The 15,854-nt window shown below is 32.1% G+C and overlaps 1 protein-coding gene across 1 annotated transcript in view; it reads left to right on the forward strand.

Annotated features, from left to right (window-relative positions):
• The first annotated feature begins 985 nt into the window (after positions 1-985).
• The window catches only part of jbug (filamin-type immunoglobulin domains fbug), a 64,611-nt gene continuing 49,742 nt past the window's right edge, over positions 986-15,854 (forward strand). The window contains exons 1-6 of the mRNA XM_085193380.1: positions 986-1,198; positions 12,435-12,727; positions 13,022-13,202; positions 13,338-13,437; positions 14,567-14,709; positions 15,578-15,801. Coding sequence (XP_085049506.1) covers positions 12,512-12,727; positions 13,022-13,202; positions 13,338-13,437; positions 14,567-14,709; positions 15,578-15,801 — 864 coding nt within the window. The 5' untranslated portion in view covers positions 986-1,198; positions 12,435-12,511. The remainder of the gene's footprint in view (positions 1,199-12,434; positions 12,728-13,021; positions 13,203-13,337; positions 13,438-14,566; positions 14,710-15,577; positions 15,802-15,854) is intronic.

A 15,854-nucleotide genomic window follows, 5' to 3' on the forward strand; every position in this document is an offset into this window, starting at 1 on the left:
AATGGGTGTTGAGTGGCGGAATCCAACACCAGAGCGAAGAAAATGGAAGAAAATTACATATCTTTGTGAATATACGAACATAAGGTACATCAGTAATGACATGAGTGTTTTAAAAAAAACTTTTATCCATAAGAGACGTTAATAACTAAAAACAATATAACGCAAAACATAATCACTTCCTGTTTTATATTTCATAAAATTAACTACTTGTATTTAGTTATCTTATGAGGTTGGAAACTACAATCATTTATATTCGTAGTAAAACGTTTAGTTACAAATTGCACCTTCAGCGAAGACCATTAATTGCATCGAAACGTACTGGAGTTATATTAACTTAGCAATAAGTATATTTTACTCTACTAAAGTTAAACTTAGTTAGCGTTGTCTTAGCATTTTATGTTCCAAGTAGGTCACAGAAAAGACATAAAGAAAATCATACTGTTAGTGATTAATTTTCAAAAGTTAAATAATCTAGTGGGAATCGAACCCACATCCAGTCGAATTTACAGTCACACATTTGTGCATCAGCGCTAGGACTGGCCTCATACTATAAATAACTATATAACATACAAATACATATATTATGTATATTAAGATTGCTTATAAATATTTAGGAATAGATAAAAGTTATTCTATTGTTTATATATTAATGTTTTTCCATATTATTTACAATTTTAAAACGTAGATTATTAGAGTCTAACAAATGCTGCAGCCATACGCAACATTGCAGTATATAACAATGCGTATTATTATCCCACACCTTACAGCAATTTACAACCATTAGTGACTAGTGACTAGTGACTAGTGAGTTCCATTGAAAACATAATCATAGTGCAAGACACCATATGGCCGCTATGGCCGTCAACCATGTCCAAAGACATAAATGGGCAAGTTATCGTCACAGATGGAATGCCATTGCGTTGGGGCAGCCTTGCCGGTGGAGGGGGGACCGCGCAACCTGCGCCTTCGTCACTCCTCTCATAGTGCCTCGCCCGCGCATGCAGCGATACGCGCGTACGACGATCTATTATACATGTTATTGCCGATTCCGTATAAATAATAGTGAAAATGCTATATAGTGACTGAAAAAAATGTGATGTTTCTTTAAAATAAGATAAACAGTGTGAAAACTATAATAATTGCTAAGAAAGACATATTATAAACAACAAGGGCATTTTACAGTGTATGCAGCTAAGACGTAAGTAATATAGTTGTGTTTTTAATAACTCGAACACCACTATACTATATCTAACAGGTGTTTTATTTATTGTGAATGAATTTAATTTTTAATTGAAATAGGAACGACCGGTTGCCCGCATTCCTTGGTTGCATAACAAAACAAAAATAGACCAGTATGTCAGTATAGCCTTTGTAGCGTTAAAAGCATTTTCAAGTAATAAGGGTGACAGAGATTGGAAGTGTTGAGTTAATGACATCATCCTGTGATATGTTCGCAGTCCGCCCACTGGGCACACGTGTGTTAAGGTTATACATACTGTGAAATCATTTTTTTTTGTAGAGTCATGTTAAGTTGAGGCCAGAAATGGTGACTAAAATTGACAGGTGTGGGTTGGGTTCCCACTCGAGGAAATGAAATATTTAACATTTTCATTTTCTTCACTCTGGTGTTGCAAAGAGCGGCGTTGAGTTACGCCGCTCAGCACGCAATGCCTTCAGATTTTGGTTGAAAATGAGGAAGGGACAAAGTAGCAGGTTAAAGCACGGAGGTTTCCCCCGCCTATCCTCAGTGTTAGGGATACAGCGTGAAATTGATTATGTTATCTTGAAAAGTTATCCTACAAATAGCATTCAGAGGGCAATCGTTGAATTTATTGATCAAAAATGATCATTTAATTTATATTTTTACTTAATTTATTATAGACTTCAATCCAATAATGGTGTGACTGAAGTTTAGAGTACAGTACGGTCAACAAATCGTGGCCCGAAGTTAAGTTTACTAAACTTTTGCGCATTGTGCACTCGGGAAGAAAATACTCAAAAATAAGAAAAATTCAAAAATCAAATCTGCGCAGCCATCTACAGCCAACTTCAGTGTGGCCACAACTTGTTAACCGTAGTATAAAAACCATTAACAAGTTGATCAAATTGTCGCATAAATAAAATACATTTTAATAATTTTCTTCGTTCGTTCTAAAGTAATAAATGAATAAAATACCTTTTGCGAATTACGCTTAAAGTAAAAAATAAAAATTATACTCTTGTACAGTATAAGTATTGTCGTTAAGTATTATTACACGCGGGTACTGTCGCATGTTAATGTTTAGATTGTGACGTCATTTATGCTGCGTTTGTATAGTAGTAAGTGATTTTAGATATATTATATTTAACTGGATATATATATATATATATATATATATATATATATATATATGGATAGTTAAAATTTCCTAGAGGTCGTTATGGCGCAGAGGTACTAACGGGGTACTAGCGGTTGTGGCTTCAAATCCCACTCGGGGCAATGAAATATTTAATATTTTGTTATTTCCTGGCTCTGGTAACGAGGCAAGGCTCGATTTTGAATTTTGTCACTCAACGCGCAATGGCTCGAGAATCTTGGTAGAAAGTGGGCAACGGAAGGGTCTTAATGGGAACGGAGTGTCTTGACACTAGATTTCTAGATTCGTAAGTTTTCTCTGCTTACCCTGCCAATGTGAAGAAAACAATAAATTGTAGAGCTTCTATTTTTCGAATTAAAATACCTATCTATCTATAATTAAAATATATAGTTTTTATAATTTATATAAGTATACTATATATTTACACTAAATAATAATAAAAATAGTAATAAATAGAGAGCACAAAATAAAATAACAATAAAAATACTTTAATAGTTTACACTTGTACTAACACTAGCTCTTGCGCGGGTGAGTAGCACCTAAATGATTAGGAAAAATAATTTGTATATCTCTTACTTATTTTAATTTAAAGTATCCTTCACACATGGCTATAATAACAATCGATTTCATTAACTTAAATTTCAGAGCTGAAAATAGCTGACTCATTTCATATTAAAATAAATATGAAAATTAATAGGTACAAGCTTTAGAAATTACTAAAAGACGTTTTAATTACCTTAGTAAAACCTATATAATATTTTTATTTTGCTAGTCTACTAGTTATTTTGCTAGTTTGCTAGTTAGTACATTTTTGTTAAGTCCTCTATAATTAAGATTATATGATCTAAGACTAACAATGCAACGCTTATCAAACGTAATGAAACGGAAAAAAAGTTTATAATTTAAATTAAATATAATAAATAGTATATAAATATAATATTCTCGTACTTTAAAACAAATGACGAAAGTTTCACAATTTCACTGTGCCATATAAAAAAAATATGTCAATTTTTTGTGTAGTACAAAAATAGATCGAAGTATTTATTATAAGTATGTATATGAAAGTAGGCAGCCTATGAATATAGAGATCTTTTTACATCGACGGTTTCGCACATTATTGGAGGCAGCGGAGCACGAAGCACGTCGCTGTGGACCCTCGTTAAAAATAAAATTATACAATAAATTAAGCGGCAGTTCTCCATAATTCATTTTCTTATTAAGTCTAATCGTGTATTTATAATATCTGTTAGCCGTTTTAAATTGAATTTGCCTTTGTAAGGTAAAATGTTAGTGTTGGGATCGAACTTTTCGATTAACTAACCAATTTCAGTGGTATAATCTATAAAAATGTCACATAAATACCACATTTGTTATACAGAAACCCCCTAAAATATTTGTTTTATAGTATTATAATATTTTTTTAAATAAATTAAATTACTAACAGAAACAATAAGAAAGAAATATATCATCTGAGAAAATTTCAACTATCTTACTATCACGAGTCATGAGATACAGCCTGTTTACAAACGGACAGACAGATAGCGGAGTCTTAGTAATAGAGTTCCTTTTGGGTCAAGCTAATTTAAAAGTCAACATTTTACAATTCTAAAAGGACCCTTTAAAATGTTTATGTGAAATTAGAAATACACCTTAAGTGACAAATAAATTGTTGAAATCATTTTCATTATTAATAAGATGTGCATATATTAATAATAGAAATGACTTTAACAATTTATTAACGTAAATGAGGAGGTGTCGCGTGCGATGAGGAACCAGATTACTTCCTTCCTGGTAGGACTAAAATTACAGTATTACGCATGATTGCCTGTATTTGCATTTTTTATTATTACAGTATTTTCTTGGCAGTTAATTTTTAAAAATTAATAACTGATTTTATCAGTTTTTTACCATTATCTTTCCAGAAAAGATAAATCTTTTCATTTATGAATGTTAAGAAAATATGAGTAATGTAAATTAAGAAAAGTATAAAGAAAAGAAGATAAATGTATTTTTTTCAACTTAAACAATTTATTAATAAACAAGTATCAAGAATTATTAAATTATACATCTCAAATGATTATAACAATGTGAGTCTAATAAATTCATTCCATTTAAAAATATGATAAAAATATCAAACGTCCCAATTCTCTTTTTATTTCACTAAAATCTTTCTCAACAACAACAGGTTTCTTTAAAAGCTTGTTATTGCAAGCGACCCTTTAGCAAAAATTCCGATAAAATTAAGCTTAAGTTCGTGTCAGGAATAAGTATTTATTAAACCAGTCCAGAGTCCAGTTTGAGACTTTCATAGCGAAGGGGCACAAGGGTGTGACTTCGATCGAGGGTTATGGGTTCGATCTCCACTCGGGGGAAACAATTATTATTTATTAATATTTTCATTTCTTCACACGGGCACCAAGGCTTGGCCCAGCGTTGAGTACCGCCATTCAACACACGATTCCGTCTAAAAAATCGGCGGAAAGTGGGGAACGGAGTGTTAACAGCTAACACTAGGTTCCCTCTGCATGTCCTGCTATGTGCGGGATACAGCGTGAAGCTGATTTTGTTAAATCCCTCCGATTTCAGCGTACAACCGGTTTTCGGGAACTTGTACCTACAAAAACGGTACTCAATGACGAGGTAGCGACTTTGCTGAGAAAAAAATAACATTACGAAACATGACTCATGGATAATTTTAAGAATATAAATTAATTTCTTTTAATCATACTTCAAATTCGCACGGCCATAAAAGGAATAGCTAATTACAAAATTTTATTTCTTTTAATATTAAGTACTTATTACGCTTATAAATGCTTTATAACGTGTGTAATTTTGAGGCAGTCGTGGCGCAGGAGCTAGGGTGTGACTGTAACGCGACGATTGTCGGTTCGATTCCCACTCGGGGGAATGAACAATATTTTTACTATGCCTCGAAAAATTCGGCGAAAAGTTAGGAACGGAGTAAGACACTCCGTTCAACAGTAGGTTCCCTCTGCCTAAGCGGGAGACAGCGTGAAATTAATTTGCATTCGTTTAATTTAATCCCGTTACTGAGCATATCTTACGTTCCCGTATCCCGTTACGGAGATATATCTTTATAGCGAATTACATTTTAGTTAAAATGTAAACAGACCTAGAACCTACCAGGGCCTGTAAGTTCAAATCCTGGTTGATAGTAATTAGGAGCAGGCGCGCCTAATGGGATGCAAGCATATTGCTAATTAAGCTGTTCTATAAGTAGTCTAATTTTTACAAAGCTTCTGGCTTAAAAAATCTTTTTTTAACAAAGGTTCTGGCTTAAAAAATCTTAAATAATACATCAAAAATTAAGGCAATTGCTTAGTATTATAACAAAAGAACTGATGTACTGGTATGAAAATTTTAAGAAAACTGACCAAAAATTACATTATATCTAATAGTTTTTTTAGTTAACATAAATGCTATATACTTACTATAACCCTTCTTTACAGGTTAGTTTAAAAAAACGGTTCATTATTAACCCTAAATTTGCCCATAAAAAACCACTTAGTACTTTTAAATTACATGAAATAATATTACCGTTATTTAATATGTTTATAATAGTAGTTTTGTATGTTATTGTGTGCTAAAAAATAACTTTATTGTAATAAGATATGTACTAAAATGATAATACGCAGTATACTTATTTTTTACAATTTTAAACTGTTATTCCAAACTGAAAAAAACTTTCTGAAAACATATAAAAAAATTTAACGTAGCGGGATTTGAACCCGTGCCTCTTGGAAACTGTCCAAGCGCTCTGATCAACTAAGCCATACAGTTTCCAAGAGGCACGGGTTTATTATACTCAAATAGTAAAGGATTTTTTCACACATAGTAAAGTAGGCAGAAGGAACATGGGAACCTAGTGTAAAGGCCCGATTTCTTGAGGAATTGTTGAATAGCGGAATTTAGCACCGCTCTTTGCCTCGTTCCGAGAGCGAAGAAATGGAAGTATCAAATATTTAATTACCCCCGAGTGGGAATCGAAATCACTACAGTCCCGTTTTCTTCTAATTGCACGATTGTGCTCCTGCGCCATAACTGCCTGTAAATGATAATTTAACTAAACAATTTCTAGTACTTTTGATGTTATGCAACATTTTATAACGTTAAATTACTGTTTTTTACAATACCTATTAAAATTTTCTATATTATACATGTGAGATTTTATCATTACAGTAATTTTTCATATTATAAATTACTCTAATCTCAAGATTAAACTGGTTACACAATTAATTAGTGCTACAATTCCATCCTATTTTATATGACTAACGAAGAATCTTCTCCATTTTAAGTTTCATTCGCAGTGAAAAAAAAAACTAATATATGTACGAGTATAATAACGTCAGAAGAACAAGGGGGAAGCGTGAAAAAATGCAATATCGTAGGCGAGGAAATTGCTTTACCACTATATAAATTCTTTACTAAGGCGCGTTGTATTTGCTTACGTCGTATGGGCACCCACCTAATTACATACATAATTAACTAGCGCACCTCTAACACACGGATATAGTGTAAACAGGGCACCGAGAACAACCGAAATACAAATAGTACTCTATATTTGTAAACGACATTGTTTTTTGTGGAGAAATGTTTATTTATATAAAAAAATGTATATATAGAGGCCGTTCTAGCGCTTGCAATATGCGTGTGGCTAACTTAAAGGTTGTGAGTTCGATTCCCTATCGGGGAAATATTTTTTTTAAATATATTTTCATGTCTTCGCTCTGGTAGAAAGCAAAAATATGGCATTGCCTCTGCGTACGAAAGCTTAAAAAAAAAGGTTGTTGTAACTGTGAAATGTGGATAGATAGATAAGTTATTAAAATATTTTTAAAAAATCAACTTCACGCTGTATCCCACACACAACATGATAGGCAGAGGGAACCTAGTGTTAAAACACTCAGTTCCCCACTTTCTGCCGAATTTTAGAGGCAATGCGTGTTAAGTGGCAGAACTCAACGCCGCACTTTGCCTCGATACCAGAGCGAAGAAATGGAAATATAAAGATAAAGAAATATTTCACTTCTTCGAGTAGGGATCGCATCCACAACCATCGTGTTACAGTCACACCCTTGTGCCGCTGCGCCATGACGGCCTCAAATATTTTTTATTAGTATATTTATATATGTATACGATTGTAGAGACATATTTAGTGTAGATATTATATAACTGGTTATGATTAATACAAGTCTTAATAATATTTTTTTGTTTACATCTATTTCGTACGTCGTTGCTCGTTTCCGTATATTATCAGCATGTTTTAATTAATTAGAGAAATTGTTATTAGCGTGTGAAGCGTGAGAAGAAAAGAACTTGCTGTTTTAATTTTAAAGTTCAAAACATTAATTTCAACATCTATTATCTAAAATGACAACATACTAATAGCTGTAGGCGGCTCTACTTGGATTGTTCTACTATTACAGACAGGTACATGTTGCCAATAGACCGGATATAGTACTAGTAGACCGAGAGACGCGCCGAGCAGTGATTGTTGACACTTCTATCATAAAAGATGATAATCTTGTGAAGGCAGAAAAATAAATAATTGGACTTGGTCTTGGAGATTGAGAGAGAGATTAGATGAGCTATCACTTTTGAATTTAAGCCAACGATGTCCTGGACTCATATCGTGCCACCTAAAATAATATATATTTTTTTCTTTTTTTAAGTTTAGCAGATGTAAAACCTTATTAAATCTTAAATTTAATAAAACAGATTAATTATAGACATTATTTTAATAATTTATCAGTCCGAATCTCTGATAAATAATAAATTATGATGTAATAAATCTCGATTTAAGCTTACCTAGAGCTTGAATCGAATCTAAGCAATACAATAGGCAACCTAATTTAAATCCACGCAGTAAGTTTGTACGTGAGGCGAGTACGAACTAGAGACAGAATAATTTGGAAAATAGCAATATATCCCATATCGGTAGGCAGGTACTAGATCTAAGAGGTACCTTTACAGATTTACTGATTATTGCAGTGAAATAAACCTTGAAGTAGAATCGTGCGTATAGCATTTGAGATACGAGTAGCTCGTAAGGCGTATGCCTATTTCTTAGTCTACGATAAAAACGAATTTTTGCACTTAATAATAAAAAAAAAACAAATTCACATAGATTTAGCAAAGAAAAACTAATGTGGAGACACTCCATTCCTTGCTTTCCGTCCGAACTAAAGATATGACTTAACGCCGTTTTATGTTTTGCCAAATATGCCCTTCATCTTCTTCCTTCATGAAGATCATTCCCACAACCATCGCGTTACAACTCAGACGCTATCCCACTACGCCACGTGGCCTTTGTTTATTTTGGTTTTTGATTAATTATAATTTATGTTAATTTCTCTTTCATATAAATGTAAATGAAACAATGTCAGTCATTTAAAATTTAAATGTCGAATAATAAATTTTTGTTATTTTTTTGTTTTACCGCGTCTGCAGAAGTAAGAACATTAAGTAAAGAGTTATTAAGTAAACATGTCATTTGTAATTTCATAGTATAAAGGTACTTATTAAAAAAAATATATTACAAACTAAAAAGTAAACTATAATCTACTAATCTAATATAACATTTAGACATAATTCAGAATATAAATAAATACTTCTAAAAATATATAATTATATACAAAATCGCTTATAAAGATATGCTAGTCATTTATGTATATCTTCTACTATCAATACAAAAACAAGAAATAAAACGTCACTTTATTCATTTTCTACATTCTACATCACAAAGTAAATAAAAATAAAAATATAAATATATTACATATGTACGATTTGTTTCCATATAAGGTCATTAAATTAATTTGAATGCATGTCTTGTTAGTTGAGTCATCTCTGTTGTTGGTGCACAAAGACCATTTATTCATTTGAGATGAGTAATTAGTATTTTAACATAAATTCCTCCATATTAATGACATGACCATATAAGGAAATGAGCAAAGTGTACCATAAAGTAGTAGGTACAAAGTTCTATTAATATTAATAATAGTAGAATATACTACACCGCCATTGCTTATTTAGGACACGTAGAAAAAAATTGTTTCTGCAAATATAATCAATATCCTAACATTAGCTTCCTTTGTTGGATATTGAGTAACTGACTTATAATTATATTAATATTGAAATAGCTAAAAAAAGTGCGAGCCATCGTTTTTGATAGACTGCATTTTATTTATTGAACAAAATGTAATAAAAAAAAAAACATTTATAACAATAAACTTTATTGTTGACCAACATGTTACGTCATAGATGACGTAGGCTATTTTTTTGCGTCACAATGTATCACGTACATAACAGAATAGGCAGAGGGAACCTGGGAACCTAGTGTTAAGACAATTCGTTCTCCATTAAAACATTTCCGAGCCGAATTCTTGAGGCATTGCATGCTTAGTGGCGATACACAACTCTGTGCTTTAGTCTTTTTACTAGAGCGAAGAAATTAAAATCATCCAATCCCATCAATAGAAATCGAACCCAAAACCGCATATACAGCCAAAAAAAATTCTATTAACATATTAATTAGCAATCTGTAATAATTATTATGGATTTTCAAGTATGATATCAATGATTAATGTTCTTGACCAACTAAAATAGAGATGACGCTACGTTAACGTCTCAACAAACACTCCACCTACAAGGCTTCCTAGTAGAATATTCATATTAATATTTATCGATGGACCCATTTATACAGTTTGCCCACGCGGACATAAATACATATAATATTTAAAACGAACTTGTGGCAACGCTCGAAGCAAATTACATTTAATATTGGTATCCTTGTATTAAAAATAATTAATAAATATTACACTAAATACAATATATACTGAATATTATAATTATTATACAAGGCCGTCATGGCGCAGAGGAATGAGCGAACCGCTACGGTTGTTAGTTCAATTCCATTTCGCGGGAATTATTGATATATTAATAATAATTTATTCAAGCAATAATTGCGAATTAAAAAGATAATATCGCATACTTTTCAAAGTACCTACAGGGTTTCATTTTAATATTTAATTAATATTTCCTCTTATATGTATACCAATAGTTTTATATTAGATAATATTTTATTCCTTAAGATATTCTACATTTGGCACAGTAAGCACGGAAATCAATTTTTAAGGCGATTCGTTCTCCACTGCCTATTTCATACACTGCATATTAGATGGCGGATTCCAATATCTTGTTATTGTTATGTTAAATGTAAATATATATATTTGGAATTTGAACCCACAGTCATTGTATCCATTTACACGATGGACACTTCAACTATCTTATGAAATATATAAAACGTTTAGATCTAATTTTATTATTATATTTTTAATTTACATATTATTAAATTAAATTTAAAATCTTTGTAAGATTCTCTGACATATTGAAGAAAACACAAGACTCAATTATAATGTGTTTGAAAACCATTATGATTCTCAAACACAAACCTTCACATTGGAAATTGTATTGAAATATGAAATAATTTTTACTGAACTCTCAGAATTAATTAGGTGCTCTTCGAGGAACCTGCAAGCGAGTAAATTCTCTTCAAAGTATCCTAACGCCAATATATGATTATTTTTAGCTTCACGCTCGAATCCCCCACGCTGCAGGGTTGGCAGAGAGAATACACTCCGTTCCCCATTTTCCGCTGAATTCTGAAATGAATTTATTTGAAGTGTTTATTTGAACTACTTCGCAATTAGAAGAGAGAGGGGAATTTAGAACCAATATTGATTTCTACAAGAAGTCCTAAAAGAGGCAATTCAAGTGCGGACCCACCTGTTTGAAGTCTATGGGTGTTTTATGTAAGATTTTATGTCTTTTGGCCTTATTTAACAGTCTACAACAAAATTTATTGTACTGCTTTTAACTGCTTGCTGCTTTTGTTATTGACTTTTCTATTTACGGTGTAAATATATAAATGGGTAAATAAGGCTGTCGTAGCGCTTGTACCCAAGTAGTAGCAGTAGCTAGTACAAGTGACTGTTGCGTCGGTTGCGGGTTTGATTCTCACTCTGGGGAATGAATTATTACTATCGTAATATTTTCATATTTTTACACTGGTAAGGAGGCAAAGCAATGCCTAGAGTATTTGGCTGTATTTAATATTAGTCTTTTTAGGTATATTCACCTTATTTGCTTTTCCCATCTTTTTTTTTAATATTTCATCATGGTTTGTGTTTTTTATATATTTTATTTAAGAACTTAATAAAATCTTATTGTTCCTAATCGTATAAACGTCCTAAAATCTATATATGTACGTAAGTCATTAATTTTTAATTATAAATTCCATTAAGAATATTCAGGTTAATGTAATTTTAAGAATTATTTGACCTAATATCAATTCTTTATAATTAGTTTTCATATGATATTTAATATACATATGACAGTATATGTGTAATCATGTGGCAAGCAGGAAGTTATAGGTACGCGCAGAAATTTATTTTATTAAAAATTAAAAGTGTTTTACAAATAAACGTACATTAGAGTTCGAGGCCAGTATTGGTCAGAGGCATAAGCGTGTGACTGTATAGGTCGTGGATTCGATTCCCAGTCGAGGAAATGTGTTTCCTAATATTTCTTTTCTTTGAGTGAAATGAATTCATTTTCATTTCTTCACTCTGGCGTAGAGGCACAACCCCCTTAGAAAATGGGGAACGGAGTGTCTTAACGTTAGGTTCCCTCTGTCTAAGCTACGGTACGGTACTTACATTAAGAAAGTCAATATAATGTTTATAGATATTTCAATCTCATAGTTGATTTAAAGAAAGAAAAGTGTTGAAGTATCATCAATCACGACGAAAGTGCTGAAAACTCTTAGCTCACATCGGTGACATTGACGGGCGGCACGATTTGCACATTACCGCGGAGGTCGTATATAAATAAATATTAAATAAAATAAACAAACACACTATACGAATTTATCTATAGCCATTCAAAAATAAACAAAAATATAGTCAATAAAATAAATATTCTCGTTGACTTCATTTTGAGTAAATATAAGATAGAGAGAGAAAACACTTACTTATGCTAGTTTTTTTTCCATTACAGATATTTGTCGCAGCTATGAATGAGGTTATAGAAAAAGTAATTATGATATCTATTATAAGAAACTGAAATATTCTAAAATGGAAGGAGTCAGAGTGACGCACCAGGGTCTGAAGGCTCATACGCCTGAAGGTTCAGCTGGAAGAATAACACAAGCGGGTTTAGCGGCCAGAAGTCCAGAAGGCACAGCAGCTAAGGCAATGGCCATCAAGGGCCACGAGGACTTATGGGTTGAAATACAAGCAAACACTTTTAGAAATTGGGTGAACGAGACCTTGAAGCCGGTTAATATTAAGGTCAGTTTCAAAAAATCATCAAATAGGTTTTTTAAATACGTTCATAAAAAGCAATATTAAACAAATAAGAAAGAAAATGAAATATTAAACAAATAAGAATTTAACGAAGTATATCAATTTTCAATGACGTGACGAATGCGGTTATTGTCATTTCAGTTCATTTAACTTTACAAAAATTTGTAGATACAATTAATGATGACCTTGGCATACTGGCGAGTTTAGAGATTTAAATAGATTAGATTTTCCATATAAGTATATTTTTTATAGACTTTTTAACCAATTTTGTTAAAACAGGTTCAAGACTTGGTTGAAGATCTTAGAGATGGTACTGTATTATGTTCCCTGGTAGAAGCTTTGCAAGGTCGCAGGTTGAAAGGCTGGAGTCCTAACCCAACAAATCAACACCACAAATTAGAAAATGTTACAACTGCTTTGCAGGCTATTGAAGATGATGGGGTCAAGTTAGTTAATATAGGTAAATACATAGTTTATTTATATAGCCTTTAAAAAAATATTGATGATTAATTTCCTAAAGTGCTATTACTCGTGTACATTATATTTGAAAAATCAAAGTTGTGTAATTTACATAAAAAGGTATGCTTCTTTGCAGGTAATGTGGACATAGTTAATGGAAATTTGAAGTTAATCCTCGGTTTAATTTGGTCACTTATTATGCGATACCAAATTGGAAGAAGCAAATTTCCACCTAGGTAAGACAAACATTAAAATTTCTAGTATAAATTAATTATGAAGTATAGTTATGTGACATTATATTTTAAAAACGTTTAGCGTCACGCTTTGTTACGGTAGGCAAAGAAAACCTACTGGTAAAACACTCTGTTCGCTACCAATTTCCAAAATACTCTCCGTCTACCAGTTTGGAGAAATGAAAATAAATTAAATAATTATCAATCATTCTCCCTAAACCAAACTAGATTTGAATTAAACCCGCAACCGTAATGTATACAGCCAAACTATGACTCACTGCGCCATTAAGGTATTTTATTACAGACATTGGCAATCAAAACAAACATAAAAACTTCTTACATTTTATGTATACCGTTTTAAAATGACTATCTGCTATAATTATCAAATTCACATTGTAAATCGGCGGTTATAATAGATAACTGTATTACGTGGGTTCTTATTCAACACGGCCCACCGAAGCAACTCGAGACCGGGCAATTAGCACGGCGCGCCTGCGCCTGCGCACACAACCACTGGTTGCGTTATATCCTACGCTTTATATAAGATTCACATGTTTTAGCTCTTGTGAAACTATGTCTTATATGTCCATGTATGTGGATATTTAAGTACATTAACAAGTCTTTACTTGTTAAATAATAAGTCGCCCTTTCCTGGCGGGCGGGTTTTTTATATATATAGTTTAATTATATTTAAATCTAGTTAAAGTTTAATTACAGTTAAATCTTCCAGCCATAACAGTTACATAACAAAAAGTTTTATACAGGTCAAATAATTCAAAAATTATGCATGTTGTAGACAGAAAAAAAAATGATGATTTCATATGCATAGAGGCCAGTCGTGGCGCAGGGGCACTAAGTGACAATGTAAAACTGGTCGTGGGTTCGATCCTCCTTTCCTTGAGGAAATAAAAATATTTATTTAAATGTATATTTCCATTTCTTCGCTCTGGCATGCGGGATACAGAGTGAAGCTGATATAAATTCATATTCACATTGTTTTTTTCGCTAACATATATATACTATGTTATGTAATTTCACCAATTATTATAGTGTTTTATTAAAAAATAATAAAAATTAAAATATAAGTATAAAAATTCGAAAAAAAAACCAAAAACATATTTTTTTGTTACAGAAAACTTATGTTATCATGGTTACAATCAGCTTTACCAGAGTGCCGCGTCGGTAATCTCACTACAGATTGGAACAGCGGGGTGCTTTTGTCGGCTCTCCTCGACTACTGCAAACCTGGCATTTTCCCGAATTGGAAAGAACTTAGTTAGTTTTAATTTATGTTTCAAAATATCTTGTATAAAAAAACTAGACAACATTAGATTAAGAATTATTAGACAAAGTCCTATAAGATATTCATTTTACTAACATTATTTTCAATGTGAATGCGACAGGTTGTGGGTTCGATTCCCACTCGAGGAAATGAAATGTTTAATACAGTAATTCTTTCGCTCTGTTGTCAAGGTAATGCCTCCAGAATTCGGTGGAAAATGAAGACCGGAGTGTGTAAACACTATGTTTCCTCTGCCTACTGTGTGCAAGATACAGCGTAAAAGTAAAAAAAATGTTCTCATGTATCATAAATGAAAGAAAAACATACATAATTTAAATAAAGTAAATTCATAAATAAATAAATAAACTCAGTTGAATACAAATTGTACAGATTTTACGAATATTTGGCTTGCTCTTGAGTACACAATACAATGTAAATAAAATTTCTCATATTTACATACTATTATAATAAAAATTAAAACTTAAGCGATAAAAATTGCATAGTACTCTACTAACCAAAACATATTTTCTATATAAATATTACTTATAGGCTGAGATTAGAACCTATAACTGTAGCTCACAGTTCTTCAGGTGTTTATTTAAAATTAAAATAACCACCTTCACGCTGTATCCTAGCAGGATAGGCAAAGGAAACCTAGTGATAAGACACTCTTTTTTCACTTTCCGCTGGATTCTGAAGGCATTACGTGTTGAATGGCGGAAATCAATACGTTTTGCCTCGACACCAGGGAGAAGATATGAATAGGGATCTAATTACTTTGTGTGCCTGCTTCCCGACTGGCCTAATACTTTAGGCCATTACTATGAAATTACAATAAAATACTTTAAAAAAATATTTCAGATCGTCACGAAGCTATAGAGAACTGCAGAAGGGCCATGAAGCTTGCCCATAGAGAACTTGATGTGCCCATGGTATTGGAACCAGAGTACTTGGCTTCACCGTGGCTCGATGAGCTGTCCGGTATGACGTACCTGTCGTACTTTATGAAACCAGATTCAACAGGTGTTAAATCAACATTGGATTGGGTCAATTCTCGTTTGGAAAGACCAATCAGTAATTTTACGGTAAGAAATCTATATATTATATTTTTAATATAAATAAACTGGTATTATCGGAA

This window comes from Heliconius melpomene, chromosome 11 (genome assembly GCF_056956725.1).
Source record: "Heliconius melpomene rosina isolate 202511_hmr_F chromosome 11, ASM5695672v1, whole genome shotgun sequence".
In the NCBI taxonomy this organism is placed as follows: domain Eukaryota; kingdom Metazoa; phylum Arthropoda; class Insecta; order Lepidoptera; family Nymphalidae; genus Heliconius; species Heliconius melpomene.